This window comes from Emydura macquarii, unplaced genomic scaffold (genome assembly GCF_026122565.2).
Source record: "Emydura macquarii macquarii isolate MOO-44397 ecotype Brisbane River unplaced genomic scaffold, CSIRO-AGI_Emac_v2 contig_3220, whole genome shotgun sequence".
Classification (NCBI taxonomy): domain Eukaryota; kingdom Metazoa; phylum Chordata; order Testudines; family Chelidae; genus Emydura; species Emydura macquarii.
In genome coordinates, this window is record NW_027133357.1 from 7848768 (window position 1) to 7873881 (window position 25114).

The 25114-nt window shown below is 46.6% G+C and overlaps 2 protein-coding genes across 3 annotated transcripts in view; both read right to left on the reverse strand.

Annotated features, from left to right (window-relative positions):
- Positions 1 to 10057, reverse strand: part of TFEB (transcription factor EB) — a 48652-nt gene extending 38595 nt beyond the window's left edge. Inside the window, exon 1 of one of the 2 annotated variants that reach the window (XM_067531837.1) lies at positions 10010 to 10057. The gene's annotated coding sequence lies outside the window, so the exon portion shown is untranslated. Of the gene's footprint in view, positions 1 to 2322; positions 2390 to 10009 lie in introns of those variants that run through there. The other variant, XM_067531838.1, reaches the window with a different exon arrangement.
- Positions 10058 to 17507: 7450 nt separating this feature from the next.
- LOC137142447 (gastricsin-like) lies at positions 17508 to 24173 on the reverse strand. The gene is made up of 9 exons (XM_067531828.1): positions 24118 to 24173; positions 23460 to 23610; positions 22887 to 23004; positions 22203 to 22321; positions 21357 to 21556; positions 20534 to 20656; positions 19940 to 20087; positions 19352 to 19450; positions 17508 to 17660 (listed from the first exon to the last, which is right to left on the reverse strand). Exons 1-9 carry the CDS (start codon positions 24171 to 24173, stop codon positions 17508 to 17510), a joined length of 1167 nt encoding a protein of 388 aa, XP_067387929.1.
- Positions 24174 to 25114: the final 941 nt, after the last annotated feature.

Here is a 25114-nt window from a genome sequence, read left to right on the forward strand (position 1 = left end):
GGACAGAGTGTGACTTGACTTCCCAAACAGACTTCACCACTGTCCCTACTTTCATACCCAGATCTACCTTTGTCCCAGTTCTGGGCCCACTTCTCAGCATGTTAATTAATGGAGGGCAGAGTTCCCAGCTGTAAAAATGTAACTGACCATGGAGAAATCAGCAGCACCAGCTTTGCTCCTTCCCCTCCCCCCTGCACTCAGTACAAGCCCCACATTTTAACATTTATTGAAGGTTATGTTTGAGTCTGATCTCAGTTAGCCCAGGGTAAATCCAAAGTAAGTCCACCAAAGTCTACGGAGCAATATTGGCATTACCGAGATCAGGATCTAGCCCATACGCGGCACCCCCTAGGCCTGGGCTCTCATCAAGAATTGCAGTAAGACTCAGACTATCAGGGCGTGAGTGGTGCCAGCTCGATCACTCGCAAGCTGAGAGATTCTGGCCAGGACAGCTGTGTCTGATTATCAGTACCGTAGCTGAGCTTCCACAACGAGTGTACAGAGAAGAGAGACAGGGAGGTGAAGGGACAGAGCATAGGAAAGGGACAATCCAGAGGAGCAGGACACAGGTCTGAGTCCTGAAGGACAAAGGGGAAGGGTCTTAGCAACGAGTTGCATTATGCCCCGGTGCCCTGAATCTGTTGGTGACAGAGCTGTATCTTCCACATTCATGGCTGTAAATGTATTTAGTGGCTTGGAGAAATAACTGACAATTCAACTGACCAAGGGTGGCTCGCATCATGGCCTCATCTTGCGCTCCGCAGGGCAATAGCATGGAATGGCTCCTTCCACGCTAGGTTACACAACTCTGTGGTTCCAATTCATCCAGCACTCTCAGGGAAGCTTCACCCTCCACCCTGGTTTCTTCTCACCAGCCCTCCCCCACCACTCCATGCTGAAATCAGCTTCGCCCGCCATACACCAATCCTTTTCCCCCAAAGGACCAGGGAAAGTAGCCTTCATGCTTGGAGGAAATTCTATAAAGCTAGTGTTGGTTCCCAGTGATTTAGGAAGCTAGAGAAATCTCTTCCCATTTCCCTCCCACCTCCTCCAGAAAGTCCCCTCTCTGTTCCCTGGCTGTAAACATGTCTTTCCAGCCAGGGGAGCGTATCCGTTCCTCTTCCCTCCCCCCACCCTCTGGCTTGCTTGTGGTTTGCATTATCATCTGCTAATATTACAACACACTGTTTACCTCGGTCTTGCTGTTGCTTTGAGGCTTTTCTGAGAGTTCCCACCAGGCTGCGAGGGAGTCGGTCTGGCAATCAATCAGGTGACCGGGTGCTCTGATTCCAGCCCACACCAAGAAGGCACCCTCCTCTCGGAAATCCAAAGGATGAATCAGCAATTCCCCCTCCTTTCTCAAGTGAAAACACACCCACATTCAACACCCAATTGGCTTAGTTTTCACCCCTGATGGCACAAGTGCTGGCAGCACCATTTGTGGAGTTAGCCTCACATATAATGGGGGAAGCCAGCCTGGTCAATTTCACTTTCTGTTTCTGCTCAGCTTCCCTTCCTGTTTCTCATAAACAGCTGCAAAATTGTGCTTATCTTTCAACATTCACAGGGGAATATTTAAATCCGAAAGAGAGCTACCCAGATATCAGAGTGATAGGGGAGGACGATGGATACATTAGATTCGATCAGATTAGATGCAGTCTTCATATAGGGAATGTCAAATGCCCTGGGATTCCTTCCTTTAAGCATAAATGACTACCTACACTTCACTTTCGGGATTCTTTATTCTGAAGCTAGTAATTTTCAACAATAAAAGTGGAGGGGCACTTAATTTGCATGAAACATTAATAACCTTGGGTTTTAGGATTTATCTATACTAGAAAGTTGCATCAGTTTAATTTAAGAGTGTGAACTCAAATGGATTGGACTGTAAGCTCTTCGGTGCAGAGGCTGACTTTTTGTTTTGTGTTTGTATAGCACCTAGCACAATGGGGGCTTGATCCCTCACTCAGGTTCCTAATTGCTACTGCAATACAAAAATAATTTAGTTCAATTGTTACAGACCCCTGCGTGGATACTCTTTTTCCAATCAAAAGTGGCAATGTTTAGTTTAGCTTAAATCAATTAGGAACAGGTTACAGATAAATCAGAATAAGCCACTCTTAAACCAAAACAAGGCCATCAACAGTGACCTTCACACCAGTTTAATTATATTAGTTTAAAAACCAATTTAAGCTAAACCTGTGCAGTGTTCCCATATAGACAAAACCCAAGATGAGAGACATCTGAAAGGCATAGTTAGACAGATGCAAAAAAATGCAATTAAATCCATTTCATGAACATGTCCATTAGGTTTGATCTAACCTTTGTTCTTCTGTTGGATACAGATGCTTCCCAGTCTCTTTAAATCCCAGGCATCCACATTCTGATCTCCATTACAACCGTGAGACCCCAGCGATGTTGGTGGGAACTACACCAGCACTGTAAGGGCAGCCTTTGGTCCTAAATTGTTCAAATTTCTTACGTACACATTTTGAATAAAAGCTTTTAAAAAAAAAAAGGCAAAACCACCTGAAATCACTGAGTTATTAAACCAGGTTTTTTGCTTCTAAAATTAAAACAGAATAAAAATCACTCCAAATCCTACAGCTTCATGCCAAGTTTATCATACCATTTAAGCCCATAAAAGTAAGGCTTAGTCAGAATGTATGCATCTCCAGTAAGTCAAAAAAACCTGTTGGATTTTGCCCTTGTTAATAATATATGATGAAAGTTGATAATACATAAACAACAACAATACCTTGATAGTACCTTTTAGCCAAGAGCCTCGAGTCACTTTGAAAATATTAATGAAATCTCAGGAGCTCCCTGGGATGCAGTAAAGTATTATCATCCTTGTTTAGGTGGGTGTTATTACCCCACTTAGGAAAACAGAGGCACAGACAGAGCACAGGAGCAATATCACGGAGTCAACCTACCCAGTTTATAAAGGCCTCCTGCAAAATATATTTCAAGGTTGGAATGTGGTCTAGATTCAACAGATATTTAAAATCAGAAGGCATTGTGATCATCTAATCTGACCTCCTGTATTACACAGGCCACGGAATTACACTTTTGTATCACACATTCAGACTTTAAGGTCAGAAGGGAACCATTCATGATCACCTAGTCTGACCTCGTGCACATTGCAGACCACAGAACCTCATCCACCCACTGCTGTGATAAACCCATAACCTCAGGCTGACTTCAAGAATTTGTGTCTGACTAAAGCGTATCTTCCAGAAAGGCATCTAGTCTGAATCTGAAGATACCAAGAAATGGAGAATCACCACTAGTTTGTTCCAACAGTGAATCACCATTACTGTTAAAAATGTATGCCTTATTTCTAATGGTATAGTTAGCAGTTAGAAACAGAGCAAATGAATGACAGAATCTGGAAAAGCTTCCGGGAGTCAATTCAGTACCTGGGGACAGTGCTAAATTCACTTAAACTTTTCTTTTCTGAAGTTATATTCTACTGAAGTTATATTCTTACACTGCCCTTACCACTATAGTATGAGTGCCTCCCAGACCTGCCCTGAGCAATGTGACTAACATCTGTCACATGTGGTTCTCTCTCTCTCTCTTCCTCTATTCACAGGGAAATTGTGTGGCATTCTTCTTTCTTTATAATGTACTATCTATAGGTACGTTACTTGTTTACATCAGCAAAAGCGATGTTGAAGTGCAGAAAGTCAGAGAAGTTTGTAAAAGCACTTTGGCATTCTTCAAGGCACCGGGTGCTATATAAACATGTGATATCATTGCTATGGGGCAGTCATCAGGTGATACCTTAAAATTGCAACAAGGGTTGGGGTTTTTTTTCTTAATGTGGGAACTGTGTCTTTGAAGAGATGCCCTATTTGTACTAGCTTTGTGATACAGGTTCCCTGGGGAGAGCTGTTGCAAAAAGCAAGGAGGATTGGTCTCTGCCTTGATCTCTCTCTAACTAGAGTTAATTCTCGGTTCAGAGTTGCTTCTGGAGAATAAGGCATTGGTGTTTGGTCTGCAATTTCAGAAAGAAGGGACTGCATGCGTGCGCGCATGTAAATAAACCAGTCACACTATGAAGACACACCACCTCTGTCTCACTGATTTCTCATCCAACAGAAAACCTTCAAGACCTCAAAAAATCTAGTGTCATGCTGCAGAAGCATGACATTATTATAAATCACAGGGGACCTTCCGGAGTTTTTTCTGACAAAGATACATGGAGAAAAAAAGTTATTTCTTGCCTCTGTGCTACATCAGAAAAAAAAAATCCCTGTGTCTTCCAGTGCATTAAAGTCCAAACTTCTCTTTTTGCACCTCAGAAAGCATTTCCTGCTATTAAGATAAGAATGGCAAATTTGGACTGTTTAGCACAGCCCCCAACCCACTCCGCCCCCCCCCCCCCAACGCTTTCATCTTCCTCTCAGTCACCAAGTGTTTCACCAGAAACATTTCCTGGGAAACAGCCATCAGCCAACTAGGAATCAGGACGAGGTGGTGGGAACTGCCTTCTGCTGATTTCCAAAAGTGGGAAGATGTGCGAACAATCTCCATGCTGGCACAACACAATCCTAATCTAGCAGATGCTTGTGTGTTACTGTTGGGGTACCATTGTTTCCCTATGCAAACATAGAATCCTCCAGGCACTGGTGCCTTCTAGAGGCTGCTGCGCCAGACACAGAGAGCTCAACAGCCATAAAGCCATGTCTTGCTGCTACCATGGGGAAATGCAGTCTCCATATTCATCCGGTCTCAGGCTTCCCCTGAAACCATGCTGTTCCCCCAACGTGATACAGGACTAAGCTATGACCTGAATGGACAGTCCACACCTGGTGCAAGAGGAATCCAGTTGCTTGTGCAATCCTGGGTTTCTCCCATATTCCATGCTTCACCAATATCAACCATGACTACAGGGACATTTGTGTTGTCTAACTGCACCATCCACAGCTTCAAGAGCTAGTGTCCCAGCACGTTTGCTTACTCGCTGCATAACCCGGCAGCGATGCACTGTTACGTTAGACATGCTCGGAGCCTCAAACCATGCCCTCTTTTACAATGCCGTAAAACACTGAGCACACCAGATTCTGCAGCTATACATTGTAAATTTCCTAAAGCAAACCATGGCAGGCCCTATCTCGAAATGGCCACAATGAATCAGACCCAGGAAAGCACAATGCCATGCTTTCTCCAGCCAGCCTTGTCTTTTTGCACTGGGGAGTTCTACAAAGAGGAGCTTTCTGCCATGGAAAATCACAGTTCCTGTGAGAGGCAGCATGGGTTAGTAGCTAGGGCACCGAACTGGAACTCAGCAGAGCTAGGTTCTATTTCCAGCTCTGTCACAGACCTGCTGTATGACCTCAGGTAGGTCACGACCCCTCTGTTTCCTCTCCCACCCTTTTCCCTCTAGGTGCTACCATAATAAACATGTGTAACAATAATAAACATTATAATACATCTCTGCCCCTTGGATACTGCTAGATGAGCCCACCCAGAGATAACTTATCCTTGGGGCTCATATAGATACACATGGCGAGGAAACATCTGCATTAAAAATAGCCCAGGATACCCCAGAGTCTTCACTCCCACCATGACTTCCAAGTGCTCACATTCTCTCCCACCAGTATAACCCAGGTACTCTTAAGGATCAATTCTAGCAAGTGCCCTTAACAGACTTCCTTCTGTCAACTATGACTGCCTCCTTTCTTGAGTATGAGAAAGCATTATTGGTTAAGTGGGGAAACAAACGTATGCCCCACTCCTGCACCCCTCCTGTCTGGGAAACACATTTCCCAGGGTTTGTTAAAGGCTAAGGACTTGATCCTTTAAAATCAATGGAAGTTTTGCTATTGACTTCTATGAGAGCAGCCTCAGGTTCTCAAGAGGGAATTTCTGTGGGAGCCCTTTGATGAATTACCAGCAGCATCTTCTAGGATATCAAAAGCTTGAGAGTTGTTAAGTCTAAAAGACCATAAGAGAGGCCAAAAAAATGACTGGTGCAACACACACAAGCGCTCCACTTGGACTGGGATTAGCCCTGGCTACCTCAGAGGTCGGCTCGCTCTCTGTGACTCCCACTGCCCAGGATGACTAGGTCCCATCAGAACAATGAAACGATTGACCAATACGCAGAGGCTCATGAATGCAGCAGATAGAACTTTCACAAGAGATGGACCTAGACTATGGAACTCACTGCCACAAGACATTGTCTCATTCCTTGTGCTTCCTGTTGCCTGATTTTTAGAAGATTAAATATTATTGTTTATATAATATGGGTTATAGGCTCGCCAATTAATCTGATCAGAAGATAATACGGTTCTTGTCCCTGAATCAGGCTACAAAGAGTTTTGCAAAGACCCTCAGGATGCATGACAAGGACATTCACACTGAGAACAAAATAAAGCCCTAAAGACTTATATTGAGATAAAATGGAGTAATAATCAAATGAATAATAATCGATCAGAGTTACAAAGGCAACAGTACTGTTCTAGTGATACATGTGATATTATATACTACAAAGCTGGTTAGATTAACATACTCACACCTTTCCTCAATAACCTGGTGGTCAGAGACAAAGGACCAGCCTCGGCTCTGCCATGCCAAGAGAATCTGATGGTTCAGGTTCCTCAGTTCTCAAGTGGGAGATGAAGACCTTACAAGAAGCTAGCGAGCTAACAGCTACTGAAAGACTATAGACGCTAACTAGAGTTTGACTTCATTAACTAACTAAAGAACTAAGAATTAAGAAACTACTAACGACAAACGATGAGCCCAGCGGGTTGCGCCTCTTATAGAGGCTGAGCACTATGTGCCCTCCTCCTTCCATGTCCAAACTTCATTTCCTCATCCACAAAATATCAGAGCACACTTACTCTATAGGCTGGCATGTTGGTACATGTTAAGGATATATTCATACCTATTAATGACCATTAGCTCATTCTCACCTGTTATTTCCAGCCCAACTGGTTATCCACGTTCTTTGTGGTGTGCCTATTAAATTTATAGAGGGCATGAACTTAGGTAGCCCCCTACCTATGCCAGCTTGTTTTAACACATCCTCACTTATCTATGCTGAAGATAATAAACACACACACACACACACACACACACTTCATGCTTTAACTCATCATTACTTATCTAGGCTAAAGGTCCCAAAAATACGTATGTTAACTTGCCTTAGCTCAACATACAAGATGTGGGTTGTAGATTCCTTGCATTACGGCCAAAAATACTCTAATACAAATCTATAAACCTATCATAATAAAACAAAATCAAATCCATAAGAAAAGATATATACGCAAGCAAACAGGGTTACACTACGGGCCATATCCCCCATCTATCGGTCTGTCTGGATCCACCTGTCATCTCTTGCCTTATACTTCGACTGTAAGCTCTTTAAGGCAGGGACCATCTTCTTGTTGCATGTGTACAGCGCCTCGTATAATGGGGTGCTGAGACATGACTCAAGCTCTTAGGTACTACCACAGAACACAGATAAAGAACAACAATGAGATTAAAGACACAGGCCTCACCATGCTGTAAACTAAATGCAAAGCCCCGCTGTAAGACTCAGCTTTCTCTTAATAATCATCATCTCATGCATGCGCACATCACACACCCACCCAAAGACAGACACACAACATGAACACATGAAGATGCAACACACGCACTTGCAAACAAGCCAACAAAACCCATCAATTAATCATCCGGCTATTTCTCCTACAGGCCAGGAGGAAAGAAAAAAAGATTTTCCATGTTATTTTTATTTATAAACACTTGGAGTGTGCTCAGATGCTATCCAAATGCTGGCCATGTAAGACCTAGATAGACCAAAAGCTGGACTGTCAGCGTTGCTGAAGGAAATCAATTTGAAGAAGAAAGTTAGACTCATCCTAGTTTTCTGTGTTTAACAGAGGCCTTTGCCCTTCAGATAATCTCTGTGGGAGATTAACAAATACTCCCTATCTATGGGCAGAAACAGGGAGAGAGTGACCAAGAGCGAGCGACACAGGCGCTGATGGAAAGGGAGAGTTGGATGGCCCTAAAATGGAATGAGTTTTTTTGGAGGGGGAGGGGAAAAGGATATCAGTTCAGCACCTTGTGGGCCGCATCACAATTCTATTCCATATAGGTTCCTTTATTGCCCTCATCACTGTAGTGCTTGAGCATTGTCCAGCAGTGCACTGAAAGAGATGGTTAACAGATGTGGTTCGCTCATTCTCTCGTCCTCACCCAAGGGAAAGAATTGTGCATGGAATGGAGAGTTTTGCTTTGGGTTTGAGTTTTTGGTTTTTTGTAAAAAGTTCACGCTGCTCTGTGTTTCCATCAGAGAAGGCAGGTTGAAATGTGCCTTGCACTGGGAACGGAAGATGGTGAGGGCTGGGACGGTTCTTTGTTCCTGTGGGAATTCATTCCACCTCTGTACCAGGCCTTGTCAGCAGACAGAGCAACTGCATAGGCCATGGAGAACTTTTAAGGGGGCCCCTTAAAAGCCACTTGATGCACCATGGAGGGGGAGCTTGCCATGCCACAGCCCGTGCGGTACCCTGAACTAGAGGCTGCTATTCTCCAGGGCTGTCATGCTAGCAACTTGCACTAGGACTGAATCAGATTACAAGAAGAAATAAAGAAATTCACATCACAGTCTGCAGTTCACTACCTCGGGTCCTCTCCAGAGCCTCCCTGTCAGCTGCAGGTACTGAGTGACTCTATAAACCTCAGCTAATCAGTCATTAAGCAATAACCAAACCCCAGGGAAAGTCATGCTGAGCCAGTGCTCCAGAGATCAGCAAAGCACTGAATGCATCCTAACTGCCAGCGCATTCCTAGCACCACACACAGCCCCAGGCTGATGAGGGCATGACACCGTAACACCACATACCACCTCACACCACACGACTCCACAATGCAGCACAAAGCTTCCCAGCACACCACACTTAGAGTCATGCCATGGGACAAGAGGCCAGGCAAGGCAACCAACACACATCACAGCAAAAGCCATGACAGGAGAGCACCAGGTTTCCCAGCTGAGCCCCAGCACGGCACTTCCCAGCAGGTGGGGAAAGGTGGCACAGGAAGCAGAAGGGCAGTTTCAGGTGTGGTCCTTCCTCTCCAGGCCCCACTGTGGTGCTGGGGAAGTCCCTTGCAATGGCCCCACAGCCCTGGGCATTAGGTTTCGCTGCTGCTGCAGGTCAGGCTTTACCGTTACACCCTGCAAGCACTGTGGCTGTCCTCCACCCCCAAACACACAGGATGATTAATCACTTCAGTTGCTAGGAAATGCACGGCTCTCTCTTCCCTTTCCAGACAGCGTTGCAGAGTGTCTGCTGTCTGCCCCGGCCGGTTTTGCAAACCACACAGCAGGATGGGAGGCAGAGCCTGATTTCAATCACTGGGACATGTGCGCAGCAGACCTGCTGCTATGGACCAAAAAACGGAGCCTCCAAACAAAGCACACGGAAACCGGACTCGGGCTCCCCCACCCAACCACACCCTGGTACAGCTTCCTACTGATAAGGGCAAACCCTGGAATCAGGCAAGCCCAGAGTCCCTTTGAAAACATCCCTGACCTCCTCTGCAAATACCCGACAGAGTGTGTACTTTGCAGCTATAGGTTTATGGACACACAAGCTGATCTGCTGCCCTTTTGCTCACCCTCCCACAAAGTGACTGGCCTATGGCACACACACTGATCACTAATACAGCAGAAGTCTCTACAGACAGAGCTCAATGACAATGTCTGGATACCACCATGATCATCATGGGATGGATAGGGATGCAGAGCCAGCATGAGCTCTTTGGGGCAGAGAATGCCTTTTCCGGTACTACAATCAATCAAAATAATAATAGAGTAGAATAGATTTGTATATACATGCCTATACACAGGCAGGTATAAGTGCATAAATATTCCCAGAGTACATGCGCTAGAGCTGGGCAAACGACTTGTAGCGAACAGACACACAGATGAATGCAGCATGTTGGGAAAGAGTAAACATGGCTTTTGTAAAGGAAAATCATGCCTCACCAATCTATCGGAATTCTTTGCGGGGGTCAACAAGCATGTGGACCAGGGTGACCCAGTGGACATAGCGTAACTGGACTTTCAGAAAGCCTTTGACAAGGCTTTTAAGCTAAGTAAGCAGCCATGGGATAAAAAGGAAGGTCCTCGTGGATCAGTATAACTGGTTAAAAGACAGGAAATCAGGGGTAAGAATACATTACCAGTTTTCACAGTGGAGAGAGGCAAATAGCAGTACCACCCACCCAAGGATCTGTACTGGACCAGTGCAGTTCCACATATTCATAAATGATTGGGAAAAGTGGGTAAATAGTGAGGTGGCAAAGCTTGCAGATGATACAAAATTATTTAAAATAGTTAAGTTCAAAACTGACTGTGAAGAGTAACAAAGAGCTCTCACAGAAGTGGGTGACTGGGTAACAAAATGGCAGATGAAATTAAATGTTGATAAATGCAAAGTAATGTGCATTGGAAAACATAATCCCAAGTATACCTACAAAATGATGGGGTCTAAATTACTGGTTACCACTCAAGAAAGAGATCTTGGAGTCACTGTGGATAGTTCTCTGAAAACATCCACTCAATGTGCAGCAGCAGTCAAAAAAGTTAACAGAATGTTAGGAGCCATTAAGAAAGAGATAGCTAATAAGGCAGAAGATATCATATTGCCACTATATAAATCCATGGTACGCCCACATCTTGAATACTGCATGCAGATCTGGTCGCCCCATCTCAAAAAAGATATATTAGAATTGTAAAAAGTATAGAAAAGGGCTCCAAAAATGATTAGGTGTACGGAACAGCTTCCATACTATGAGAGATTAAAAAGGACTAGGACTGTTCATTTTATAAGAGAGACAACTAAGGAGGGATAGATATGACAGAGAGCTATAAAATCATGAATGGTGTGGAGAAAAAGTGTTATTTACGCAGTCACATAACACAAGAACCTGGGGTAAGCCAACAAAATTAACAGGCAGCAGGTTTAAAACAAACATAAGTACTTTTTCACACAATACACAACGTGTGGAACTCATTGCCAGGCTAAAAGAATAACTGGGTTCAAAAAAGAATTAGATAATTTCATGGCGGACAGGTCCATCAGTGGCTATTAGCCAAGATGGTCAGGGATGCGACCACATGCTCTGGTTATCCCTAAAGCCTCTGACTGCCTGAAACTGGGATTGGATGACAGGGGATGGATCTCTAGATAAATTGCCCAGTTCTGCTCATTCCCTCTGAAGATCTGACAGTAGCCACTATCAGAAGACAGGACACTGGGCTAAAGAGACCATTGGTCTGACCCAGTCTGGCCATTCTTATGTTCTTAACAATTCATTACAAGAGCTCGGCCCCTTTTTGCATTAGCAGATTATCCACCAGTAAACACTTTACCGAGCTGCTTCTAAGGATTGTGCTATGACTATTGCTTGGAGTACTTGGGACTCAACGTTTGCTTTTGGCTCTGCATGATTGGTCACCTAAGTCGCATGGTTTCTGCTGTCCAAATGGATTACTGTCAAACCCTAAAGAGCTTTCAAAGGGGGCCACTCCACTTTCCCTGCTACCTGCAGGGGTGTCAATCCAGCACCTTTCACCGATGTGAAATCTACATACCTACAAATAATCAGTTGCCCAGTAAGTCCCATACCCTGCTGTTGGATCCACTCAGCCAGAGCCCTAAGTGTGAAAATCCAGCCCACAGGGATCTGACTGTAGGATTGGGGCATTAGTGGTCCTGTTCTAATTGTCATTGAATCTGAGGGGCAAATGCTGTGGAAATTAAGGAAGCCACTACTGCTATGTACTAGTTCCACACACTGGATAGCGAGTCATGTTTAGGTGTAGATCCAACATCCATAAACAGAAGTGCAAGGAGAAGCACTAAGAAGGGATCTATCCATGCAGCCCCAGTTAAAGCCCCCATGCACAGGAGCACTGCGGCACGAAGTCAAACAAACATGGCAGAGGAAATCAAAAGAAGGCAAAAAACCAAAACCCACCTTCTAACTCAACTAACCATCTATTCAACTCTCTTCAATAAAGTCTCCAGACCCTCAGAGAGGCAAAAAGCAACCAAAAATCACTGCAAATAATTCAAGGAGAAGCCCCCTGCTCACAGGAAAACCTGTTGCATTTTAAAATAAAATCATTTTTTTTAAAAAAACCCACATTTTTTAAAAGGGAAATTTCCCCATCATCTGACTCGCTGAGGTTCAGCAGAATCAGGAAACATGCTGGAGGGCTGTTGCAATCCTTCCTGCTTTACCATTAATTAATCAGAGGCTGTAGTTCCACCCAATCTGAATTTGGCACAATGTGTTCTCACTGCTAAGCATGCAAGACTGGAAGCCAGGGATCCCTGTGTTTTACCCCTGACACTAACACAATGAATTTCTTATCAAGGGACCAACTTCCTGGGGCCCAACTTATAGCTGACTTGCACTTTAATTTGTGGAATCATTTTGCACCATCACATCATGGATGTGAAAACCACACCAAATCAGACAGGTAGCATTTTAGATCCACTGGTGTAAATGGCAAGGTGCAGAGCAACAGCAAATATGAATTATGTGCCTCAGTTTCCCCATCAATAAAATAGGGATTAACAACACTTGAAATTAGTGGGATCTGGTACAAGCAGAGAGGGTCACTCTAATGGATCCCAAAGCAGGACAGGGTCCTTCTACTTCTCATGGGTTGGTGAGGACTTGCTAGTTAATGTTTGCAAAATGTTTTGAAAACACGTTAAGAGGGCATGCAGGTTGACAGTGTATCTTCCTTTGTGTCTGCAAAATGCCTGCAGCTACCACAATCAGAACAACAACAGTAGTGTAAGAACAGTGCCAAGTTATTATTGTTAATGAACTCTCACCATTTTTTTTAAATAGCTCAAAGACGCCCCTTCCCTTGGATCCGATTCGTTTTCTCTCTTAAAAGTTCTAATCTTGGAACCGGATCGGCAGAAACACAGCTCACCCCCTCGCAGATCCAACTGCAGGATCAGGGCCTCAGATAATAAACATATCATGTGGCGTGCAGCACCAAAGGCGCGCACTCAGTGCTTACACAGTAAACAACAAACCCCAGACCATGATTTCTAAAGTGCTTTACAAGTGAAAAACGCTGCTGCATCCACGCTGCGCGCCGGGCTCAGAGGAGCACGAAGTATTTATTCACGATGCAGGCTAAACACCCCACGGCAACCGCCCAGCGAGTTCGCCAGCCAACATTTCCCCGACGCTGTAGCAGCACCGAGCTCCTTCCCGCAGGGCTGCGACGTGCTGTTCGCAACCGCGGGGCAGGACTTTGCAAAGTGGATCTCGGCTCTTTATATATATATATTATAATAATAACCCGGATCCGTTCCTGCCAGCAGGTAAAGGGAACAAGGACAAAACAACTCCGATGCCTGGCGTTAACTCGGAGCGGAGCGGAGCAGCGCTGCCCGACGCTCTGGCTTCCCACCCGAACCAGTTACATAAGTGCCCATGAGACTCGCTTTTAATCTGCTTTCCCAGCCGCTGCGAAAGCACAGGGACCCCCCCCCCTTCCCCAACACACCCCGCCCGCTTCTCCCCCTGCCACCCCCCAGCCCTGGGGGCTGCCGGGCAGAGAGACCTCCCTCCCCCCCCCCGCGCAGAGCCGAGCCGAGCCCCCGGGCTCGGTGCCGGGTCCAGAGCGTTCGTGGCCAGGCGCCCGCCCCCTCCCTCCGCATCCCGTCCGTCCGTCCGTCCGTCCGTCCCTCCACCAGCCAGCCGTGCTGGTGCCGGGACCGGAGCCCCCCCCGAGCAGCTACAGACCCATGTGCCGCCCCCCCGCAGCAATGCCTCGGCTGCACCCCCACCCCGGGCAGGGCGCCCACCCCGCGGGTCCGGCCCTGGTTACAAGGCCCGCTCCCGGGGCACACACCCGTGCGGGGGGGGAGGGGTGAACCCCATCTCTCAAGTGCCCCCCCCCACACCACCGCCGCGCTCCAGCTGCGTTCGCCTCCCCCCCCCCGCCGGCAGGCCGCCTCCCCCCCCAGCCCCTCCGCACTCACCCTCCCGTGAAGGTCAGCGCCGGGGCCGGCCCAGCCGCGGCCACGCTGCCCAACTGGCTGCACGTTGCAGCGGGGCCGCTCCGGGCGCTGCAACCCCCGCCCCCGCCGCAGTCACCTGCGCCGCTTCCAGGGCTCGAGACCCCGGGCGGGCAGGCAGCGCCGCTCCCCCTCCCCCGTCCGCTGTCAGTCACCTTCTCGCCAGCTTCCTCGCTGCACCCAAAAGAGGGCAGCACCGACACTCGCCGCCGCCGCGCGGGGCATGTCGGGGCCTGTAGTTCCCCGCGCCGGGCGAGCCCGGGAGGCGGGGTTTGCCTGTCCAGGAAGAGGCGTCAGAGCCGCCCGGATCCCGTTGCATGCTGGGACTTGTAGTTTTGTCCTTGTTCCCTTTGGGTTCCCACGCCCATCAAGCATAGCTGCCTGACTTATTTATTTATTTCACACACACACACACACACACACACGGACTTTTTCTTTTCAATAAAACACCTGTGGCACCTTAAAGACTATCAAATTTATTTGGGCATAAGCTTTCGTGGGCAGAAACCCACTTCTTCGGATGCGATGTTCAATGTTTTCAATGTCCAATGTGCTTTTCAATGTTTCATTTTTACTGTAGTTTTTCCCCCACAGACTGATTTTCACCTGGGAAGTTTTAAGAGGTGTTTAGGTGTCTTTGTGTGTTCGGTGTTTGTACAGCACCAAGCACAGAGAGGGTGCTGATCTGAGACCAGGGCTCCGAGGTGCTACTGCAACACAAAATAAAAGAATAGTGCTCAATAAAAATTAGCCAAATAGGGAAACACTTCTGGAATAGTTCTTCACAGCGGAGTCTGATCTACACTACAGATCTCAATTGGTGTAACTATGTCACTCGGGGATGTGAGCAACATAGTTATACTGACCTAACCCCCATGTAGATTGCACTATTTTGGCGGGAGAGCTTCTCTTGTCATATAGCTACCACCTTTCACGAAGGTGGAGTAACTAAACTGACTGGAGAGCTGTCTCTTCCGTCAGTTTAGAGAGTCTTCATTAAAGTGATACAATGGTCATGCAGCTACACCAATGCAGCGTTTTAAGTGTAGACATCCCTGGACCTGGTTTTAAGCACAACTCACAAGTCAATGGGAGCTGCAGGTGCTCAGCACCTCCGCAAATCAGACCCAGACAGCCAGATTTCCAAAAGAGCTCACCTCCAATTTAGGCATCTCACAAGAATTAGTCAGAGCTTCACAAATGCTCTTATTAGCTCCTGTTGTTCTAACAGAGCCGGGGGGGAGGGGGGGATTCTCTGTTATTCTCAGTGGGAGCCGTTGAGTCCTTTAGAAAGTCTGAGGCAAGGTCTACACTGAAAACACTGTAGCGCTTACATGAAGATGCTCCTACGGCAACAGGAGAGCTTCTCCTGTCAGCGTAGCTAATCCACCTCCTTGAAAGGCAGGAGCTATGTCAGCAGAAGACGCTCTCCCGTGACATAACGCTGTCTACACCAGGGCTTAGGTCAGGATACCAACATCTCTCAGGGGTATGGATTTTTCACACCCCGCGGGCAACACAGTTATCTCAAAATAGGTCTGTAGTGCAGACCTGGCCTGAGCATTTTATTAGGTGGCTAAATGAGAGATGAGCAATTTTGAATCATTTCCCTGCCATGGCAGTGGCCTCGGGCATTGGCACACCTCAGTCCCTCCTGCTCCGTTCCTGTGCCACATAATAGTTTAGTCACCTGTGGTCTAATTTCAGTGGTTGTGTTTACTGTGTGGTTGCTGGGTGGTGTTGGTAGCCTAGGATGACCAGATAGCAAGTATGAAAAATCAGGATGGGGGAGGGGTGATGGAGGGGGGGGTAATAGGGTCCTATATAAGACAAAGCCCCTAATATTGGGCTATCTGGTCACACTGTTGTGGCCTGTGAGATATAGGAGGTCAGACTAGATGATCTGGTGGGTTCCTCCAGCCCTCTGATTCTATGACTATAAAATCTGGCCTATAGTGTGTAGTTGAACTGTGGAATTTCATATCACTGGAGGTCATGGAGTCAAATACCAGTGGTTAGATTTTTTTTAAAGGATGGGATACTTATATGACCAACATTAATGTGTCATTATGTTGATAAGATCTCATGTAAACTGATCACTGCAGGGGTCAGGAAGGAATTTCCCCCTCCCACGTGAAACCCTGGCTGAGAGCGCCTCATCCTGTGATGCACCAGGTGTTAGATTTAGCAAGCAGCAGGATATTGGGTTTCATGGACTGGTCACCTGATCCAGTTTGTGTCATACAGCAATGCATGCCAGTGAAATTAAAGAACTTTTTGTCTCATCTGTCCCCTAAAAATCCCTATTTGCAATCTTTGCTGTACGGATTACTTCTGGTCAGCCAGCCAGATATATGAGTTTTACCACTAGATTATATGCAGTGTTGTCGTAGCCCTGTTGGTCCCAGAATATTAACAAGATGAGGAGGGTGGGTAATATCTTTTACATTCTCACCAACAGATGTTGGTCCAATAAAAGATATTACCTCACCCACCTTGTCTCTCTTACGGCTAGATTATCAGTTATACCACTAGATGGCAATATAGCAGCTCTCATATCACCTTGAACATAAGGTATCTTTCAATCAAATATTTGTGCACAATTAGTGAAATGTTTATGAACGGCTCATGAGTATTCATGTGTCTTTGTGAAAAAGCCACACACATTCCTGTAGGCTAGTGAGCAAGCAGTGAGTGCTCAGGTGTTCAAGAATGCAGTGCAAGCTGTTTGCAGGGTGCTTCTGCATTAAGGTCCCGACTCTGCTATGTGTGTAAGAAAATACTTGAACATGGACCTCAATGGGACTTTAGCATGTGCTTAAATGCTTTGCTATTGGGGGGGCGGTCTTGAAGCTATTTATGGGTCCTATAGCTGCCTCAGCAAAGTGATCATTGATCTGTGCTGGCAGAGCAAAGGTTGCTGTGCTCTCCCCTGGCCTCCTGATGGGAAGCTGGCAGCAGGGTCCAGACAAGAGGGTGGCAATGATCCACCAAGAGGAAGATAGGACGTTGAGGCAGGGCATGAAAGGAAAAGGGAGGGAAGCTTGCAGCGTGGAGAGATTGAGGCTATAGGGACCTCTCTCCAAGAATATCCTCCCCCAAACTCTTTGTGGCATGTGCTGGGTGTCAGGGTGGCTGCTGTTATCTGACCTTGCAGGAGCATTACGGGTAGACCTTGAGCATTGTAGCAATATGTGTTACTCTCTCAGACCCCCTAGGCTGGAACAGCATGACAGACGTTAAGGCATACATTGATTGTAATGATTTATTGCAGCAAAGGCTATTACTAGTGATTGAAGGGAAGAAAAAACAGAGCCCAGAGGAAGGTTAGTTCAGAGGGATCAGTCCACAGGAACTGAAAGGAATAGAAGCATATGGAAAAAATAGACAAGCTGCCACGCCCAGCTCAAGTGATGGTCCGAAGGTCTAGGCAACTGAGGCAAAACCGATCCTGTTGTTCCCCATGTCGTAGACAGAATAGTACTGCCTGAGGAAGACGTCGCCCAGGATCCAGAGAGGCTGCCCATTCTGGGAGGGCAGGTAAGTAGGCTCAATCCCAACGGAGCAGTAGCCATTGTTCTGTGAAATAAGAATGTGGGACGTGATGCGCGAGTCTCAGAAGGACTGGGACATCGTGAGCACAAGGTAGCCCTGGTGAGTGGGGGAGGAGAGGGACTGAGCAAATTGCATCCAACCAGGGCAAACACCCCCTACATTCAGCGTCCCCTGTGGGGATTGTGAGAAGGCAAGTGACAGGCTGGGCCATTACACAATGGGTAAGGAGAAGAAAACAGGTGACCGCAGCATCCAGTTCCACTGCCACCCTGTTCGTTGCAGGGGCCAGCTCAGAGCTGCCCCCTCCCCCCATCTGTAAAATGCTCCACAGGCTTGTTGCTGACAGCTTCACCTGTTATTTATTTACTATATTGCCACAGCACCTACAAGGTGCTAGGCATACTCCAAACGCACAAGGGGAGATGACCTCAAACTTCTGCTTTCTCTATACCCATTGTTTGTGTAGCATCAGCCTCTTCTCTGGTTGTTCATACAGCCTGGCCGCGCTTATCCAGCCTTCCATCCATTTGTTGCCAACCCTCAGGATTTTATCACAATTCTCTCAGTATTTGGTGGGTTTTCTAAGGCCCCAGCAGCTGTAATCTGGAGCAAGCTTAAGACTCTCAGCTTTGAGTTTTTAAAAAAGTACATTTCTAGCTTTTATGGTTGCAGACAAAAGCTTGAAAACTTGAAGCAAATGTGTCTTAAAGGCTGAGAAATCCAGAGGTAAATTAAAACCACCACCATGTGTTACTTTAAAAGATCTCAGGCTTTGTAAGTCAATTTCATGATATTTAGGCTCACACATGCAGGGGTGCTGGAACAATGTTTATAGTGGGGGTGCTGAGAGCCATCAAACGGTAAACCATATATATAATGGAAACCACTTCAAACCGGGGTGTGCGGCTGCACTCCCAACCCCTACTGCCGGCACCTATGCCCACATGATTTTTATATGCTTGAGGTTGGCAATGCTGCAAGTCTCTATCTCTAGGTATTTATACCACACTCACCATGGCTTTATCTGAACTCCATATACATTTATAAACTTATCAACACAAAGAGTCAGATTCTCCATCGCAGTCTATGCAGCTACGCCAGTTTATACCAGCTGAGATCGGGTGCAAAGCAATCTGTTATTTTTACTCTTCTGTTCCACCTATCATGATTCTTTGCAGCGCCGAGTCCTGCAGTCTAGAACTAACTGCTTGTATCTGTTCTCCACTGACTCCTCTCTCTCATGTCCAGTCTCCACTGGAAACATCTCTTTTCTCTTACGCCGGTGTCTGCTCATTTTTTTCTCCCTTGCCTAGTCATCATTTAATTCTGTACAATTATTTGGAATGCAGTTACTGTGTGAAGAGTGCTGTGCTAAACAAAGTTATAGTGCACTGCATTACATTTTATTCTATTGCATTGCATTGTACCGTACTGTTTTGCACTGTACTGCAGTGCGTTGTTCTACACTGCAGTGCATTGTACTATACTGTGTTGCACTGCATTAGTCTACACTGCAGTGCATTGTACTGCATGATACTGTGCGGCATTGCTTTGCATGCTGGCACTGTAGTGCACTGCGCTGTATGGTATCATCTCATAAAAAATATATCCACACCATTCTGCTGCTGACTCAGAATCCTGGCTCTCCTCTTGGCCGAACAGATTACAAAAAAAATGCCAAAGGAGCTCGCCCCTTCCAAACTCGTAATACGTACGCTGAGGATGTATGCCGAGGGAGGCAGAGGAAATGAAACTCCATTGATGGTGAAGGAGATGGTGGGCAAGCTCTGGACACTGCTGCAGTCAACCACATACTGTGAAAGGAAAGGCAATGTCACATTAACACCCTGTACCAGCAGGGAGCTGGGACGCTGTAGCAAAGGCGTAGCCAGAACTGATTTTTTGGCAGGGCCTGTGGTTGACACGGGTGGGCACAAGCCTTGTGTCACAAACAAAACAGAGGTTGATAAAAATGTGGGATTAATTGCTTAAAACCCGATTGGGCGGGCCTGCTTTCAAAGTGGGTGGGGCCATGGCCCACCCCGGCCCACCTCTAGCTACGCCACTGCGCTGTAGCACTGACCATGAGGAGGTTTCCCAGTCTAAGCACTGCACTGAGCCCTTTCAGCAGACAGAAAAGCTGATTATCAGCCTCATTCCTCCTGGAGCCACCTAGACTCTCATAGGCATTGGGGGGTTGTACACATCCTCCCCATGCTCAATGTGCTGTGCTTCCTGAGTCCTTGCATTCCAAGAGCACAGAGACACCATCAGCTACCCTGTAGCGCATCTGCTCCACCTACCTCGCCGTACTCATTCTCCTGAGCACCTACACCCTGCAGGAAACTTCCCATGAGCTGCTGTGGGACGGTGAGGAGGGAGGTTCCTGTGTCCACGATGGCCTGGCAGCCCTGGCTGCACCAGCCCGTTGCCTGGCCACCAATAGTGAACCTAAGGAAGAAATAAATGCATCAGGATTCATTGTGCAAACTCAGTATGCGCTGTCTTTGATGCAATCTGAGCCAAGTGTGAGAAGCTCCCCACCTACACTAATAGCTAAAGGATCCTTACTCAGCATTGCTACCTGCTAGGAAGCCAGGATCAAATGCTAGCCCTCGGGCCAGGTTATGCCTTGTTGTTGCATCCCTGCGATCCCAATGAGCTCAGTGGGGGGAGTCTGAGTCAAAGTAATGGCAGAATTGAGCTCCTTATTTTAAACCCCTAGATACGTGAGTTTTCCTTGCTCACGAGGGCATCAGTGAATTGAGGTTAATAAAGACCCCCTCTGAGTTGTGTGCAAAGGTCAGACCCAACCATATGGCCCCACATGTTCAACTGCAGAAGCCCCCTACAGACAATGAATGATTTTGAAATCGGGGATCAAAAACTCAACTCACTCATCAATTCCGATTTGCCAATAAAGCTCTTGAGTGACGGGTGCCCAGTAGATCTGCCCGGAATAAAGGTTGCTGTCTACTCCTCCAAAAACGACCTCCCCTCCGTACTGAGAGCTTGGCTGGCTGTGAGCGCAAAGGGAAAGGATCAGCTACACACAGTCATCTCTAAATGATCTGCTAAAGACACTGTGTATCCGGCAGGTTTGGAGACTTTCAGTAGCTCTCCAGACTTCAAAGAATAAGACCATCATTCCCCACTTGGTGATCAGGATTTGTCAGCATAAAGAAAAGCCCCTTCTTCTTTGTCTTTGGTTTCCCAGGAAAGCATATGAGTCTAAGCCAGACTGACAGTTGACTTTGAGGTTCTTCCAATTCCCGGTAAATGAAATGTAAATATGCAAGCAAAGGAAGCATGTCCTTCTTGCTCTTGAAGTTACCTAAATTCACAGCACAATACAGCCTAGGCCAGTGGAGTGCAAGGAGGGCAGCACTAGAAAAAGCAGAGCCACATGAGCCATCGCAGCTGACAGTGGTTACATCAAAAGTGATGACACCCTCGTCCAGTGTTTCTATAGCTGATTATGTTACAAGTCAGAAGAGAAAGGAGGCAAAGAGAGCGTGAGAGAGAGACAATGAATACTTGAGGCAGAGAAATAGAGGAGAAAACAAAGATAAAGAAAAGCAAAGACAAAGCAAAGAAAGGGGAGAGAGACGTGAGAAAATAAGAAAGTCAGAACCAGTGTGAGCTCTTTGGGACATGGACTGTCTTTATTTCAGGGCATGAAAATAAATAATAAGAGGGTTGGATGGATCACTCTGTTACCTGCTCAGATAGAAACTGAAGATTGGCTGAGAAAGCAGGTTTTGCTGCAGCATCCCTTGCAAAGCCGTAGTAGCGCCTCCTACTGCCAGGCTGGGATAAGCCATCCCCAGAATGCCATCAAACTGAGCATAAACGAAGTTGGTGCCGGGCTCGTTTTCGCTCAGCCCGAACTCCTGGTTGGTGACGGCGATGTTCTGGAGCTAAAGAGAGTGCGGGAAAGTGTCACTAATGCAGCCTGTTTGCAGTGGTGTTGCAGCCGTGTCCATCCCAGGATACGAGAGTGACAAGGTGGGAGAGCTAATATCTTTTATTGGACCAACTTCTGTTGGTGAAAGAGACAAGCTTTTCGAGCTACGTGAGAGCTTTGAGTAGGTTTAGAGCTTGTCTCTCTCACCAACAGAAGTTGAGCTAATAAAAGACATTACTTCACCCACCTTGTCTCACTAATACAACCAGTGAGGTATGGAGATGTAGAATGTTTCACTGTTGTCGTATGGCCGAGTGGCCTCATGGGTGCCATTCGAGGGTCTCCTTATCACCCTTTCCACTAATGATGGGGGCAGAGGGACCAGAGAAGCTAGCACAGCCTGAAAGGTGAGGGGAGCTTCCTCAGCGATGACTCACACTAGTACCAAGTGACTATGAAAGGCCTCATGTTAGTAGCCACAATACGTCCCAGGGGCCTAGTTCTCCTCTGACTCACACCAGAATAACTCCATTGTGAGAGGGGAGCCAGGCCCCAGGGCTCTCTGTTGGCAGGTGTTTGCCAGAAAGGTCCTAATGTTTGTTCGTCTTCACTAGACTGACGCACTCAACGTATTATTGTGTCACAGAAATAACACTTACTGTCACGGTGTCATAGCCGAAAAACCCGGTGAGACTGCCACTGCCGTACTGCAAGGAGAAGGTCTGCCCTTGAGTTGAGTAGGTGGAGGACTGGCTGGGGTTGAATCTTGCATGGTTGCCTAGAAACAGAATGCAATTTTACCCCAGGTTGTTCTAGAACTAGCCGCTCCTAACGCTCATCTATGAAAAGCACGTCCTCCATCTTGCTTTCTGTATAAATATGTATTCACATGTTCCATGGTCTCAGAGTTTGAGGATGGGAGTGAGAGACCAGGCTCCTGAGTTTGTGTTCCAGCTCTGAAAGGTTGAGCTGGGGGAGCCCTGACTCCTGGGTTCTATTTCCAATTCCATCCCTCTGGTTACTCATCTGTAAATTGGAGGTAGTAACGCTCTCTGAACTGCCATGGCGTTTGTGAGGCCTAACTGATGCCTGGAAAGAGTGTGGACATCTTCTGGTGAAAGGCTCAACAGAGGGGCCAGGTATTCATGATTCATTCTAAAGGCTTTTATATAGGTAGGCCTTCAGAATCCAGTTGGCTGTGGCTTCTTGGCTGATGAAAATTCAGCATGAATTCAGTTTCTCAGGAACAGAGCTGTACTGAGGACGTGCCTCTGTGCATTAACTACTGGCTGTAATCACCTAGAAGCAAATTCTTTCACAACTAGCAGAGATGGATTACTCACTGCAGGCCTGGCTCTGGCAGTACACAGACGGCACCCACAGGTTGGATGAGCCGGTGTCGAAGAGAACCAGGAAGTTCTGGGGTGGGGTTCCAATGCTGATCTCCCCGTAGTAGGATGCCTAGAGAAGGCATATTGCAACATGAATTCTCACAGAGGTTCTCCCAGAAAGGACAGTGAGCCAGATGGAGCTGTGGTGTAACTCCCCTGCAGCCAGAGAGCTACACCAGGAATAATGCTGCTCCACTGTGTACTCTGGAGAACATTCAGTAATCTCCAAATTAGATCAATTTCCTGTTTCTTCAAGATGATCACTGGTGGCTGGGAGCTCACAAAGGGAAAGGGAAATGGGAGTTCCAGATGCGCCTTTTGGCCAAATGAACATGAAATGAGTCAAGAAGTCTGTCTAAGATCTTACAAGTTGGGGATGTTTGGTCTGGACACGTGATACATGCAATGTCCATTAAAGACAATGTATCCTCTGGTGATAGGGCCCGTGGAAGAGACATTAACAGAGAGTGATTTGTGTTGAAAGAAAAAGAAAAAGAGAAAAAGAAAAGAAAGACCATTACTCACATCCATATACGCCATTGGTTCCAAAGCAACATTGTAGTTATTGAAATGGTACTTGCTGGCTGGATCGGTTTTGTGGTGCTTCAGATAGTCCACCAGCACTCCTTTCTCCTTCATTACCTCTCGGATAGACTTGCCTTTCTTCAGAACCACTCTGCAGAGAAGGAAGAGAAGAGGCCAGGGACTCAGCAGGGAGCTTGTTCATCCTTCTAGCATTTGTTCATCTAGGGACTCTGCCATGATGCTGTTCCCTGAACTTGAGTCCACCTACAGCTAATTATGCTGCCACTCACGGGGCTTGTTTTTATTAGCAAATTAGGGCTTGAGGAGTTATGTCCATTAAAGGTTAGCCAGGGCCTAGCACTCAGGGTAGATAGGGACTGTTGTGGCTAGCATCATGTCAGCTACTGATGGTTAACTGTAGAGTTTGCGCTAGGGTTAAGCCTGACCAGCTGGCGCAACGTCCTTGTCCTCACTGAGAGTTTAACATTGTACTAGTTACTGTGACCCTTCAAGGGTGAGTTCTAACACCACCTAGTCTGCTAGTGAGAAAGCCAGGGGTAACCGTGCTGCATACTCATGCATTGCTCCAGTTATCTGGCTGGCTAGCGAGATACTCCATAGCCAGTCATCACCATAGCCGCTGTGCTGAGATACTCACCTCACTACCCCCTCTGAGAGCTGGAGGCAGACCAGGGCCAGGATGAGCCACTTCATAGTGCCTGGTTTCTTCCCCAATCAGCTCCTATACAGGACACGTTGAGCACTGCAGCAGAAGTGAGTTGAAGTCTGGTATCCCTACATTTATATACCCTGGGCACTGCCCCGATGCCCTGTCTGTTTATACTTCAGTTTCCCATATCACTGTACTCACCCAAGGTCAACACTTTCTGTGTGTTTTCATGCCTAACATGTGCTAAGAAAGTCCTTACAGCTCCACTGACCTTTCAGTAAAAGCAGCTATTGCCAATTACAGTAACAGGAGGTGATTGGACCCAGTATGTGGAAACAAACTCGGTGATAGATTAGGAAGAAAATTGGGTGATCAAGAAGTTAAAAGACTCCGTTATTTTATTCCCCTCAGTCCCAAGTTTCTTTCAGAAAACAGAACATCCATTAGGTGGTGTGTTTGTTATAAAATTAAGCAAAATGGATTTTATTTATGAGACACTTCACAACAGTTTAGATATTTTAGTCCTTGTCCATGATGTGGGGTGAATTCTGTTCTCATTTACACCAAAGTGAGTCACTGAAGTCAGTGGAGTTACACCCAGATTTATACTATAAATGAGAGCATTTAGCGCCTGCAGTTTTCAAACTGCATAAAAGAAAATAACCTGTTTTTTAAAATGTAAAATATTTGTTATGTATGTGTCATGTCCTACTCTAGTGGCTGCTTTATGTATAGGATAACAGCCTACACCTGTCATTGCTCATGAAGTTACTCCTTTAGTGCAAGTGGGAGTGGGGGTATGTACTTTGGTGCTGAAGTCTCCAGATTCTAAACCCTGCTGAGGACCGATAGTCAGGACTATTGCATTAACATTATTGTCTTCAATTCTGGCAATTGTTTTCAAATCACGCTGAAGAAACATCTTTGACCTCTGCTGGTCTGGATCTTGACTTGACTGAACAAAGTTAAAACGGGTTAGAAGCAA

Excerpts from the sequence above, each read along its gene's own strand:
- LOC137142447 (XM_067531828.1), bottom strand. The coding sequence starts at position 24,173 with ATGAAGTGGCTCATCCTGGCCCTGGTCTGCCTCCAGCTCTCAGAGGGG. Across the intron at positions 20,657-21,356 it reads TTCAGTTTCTATCTGAGCAG|CCAGCCAAGCTCTCAGTACG; the intron begins GTAACAGAGTGA and ends TTGCGCTCACAG. Across the intron at positions 17,661-19,351 it reads CCTCGGCATACATCCTCAGC|AACAATGGCTACTGCTCCGT; the intron begins GTACGTATTACG and ends CTTATTTCACAG.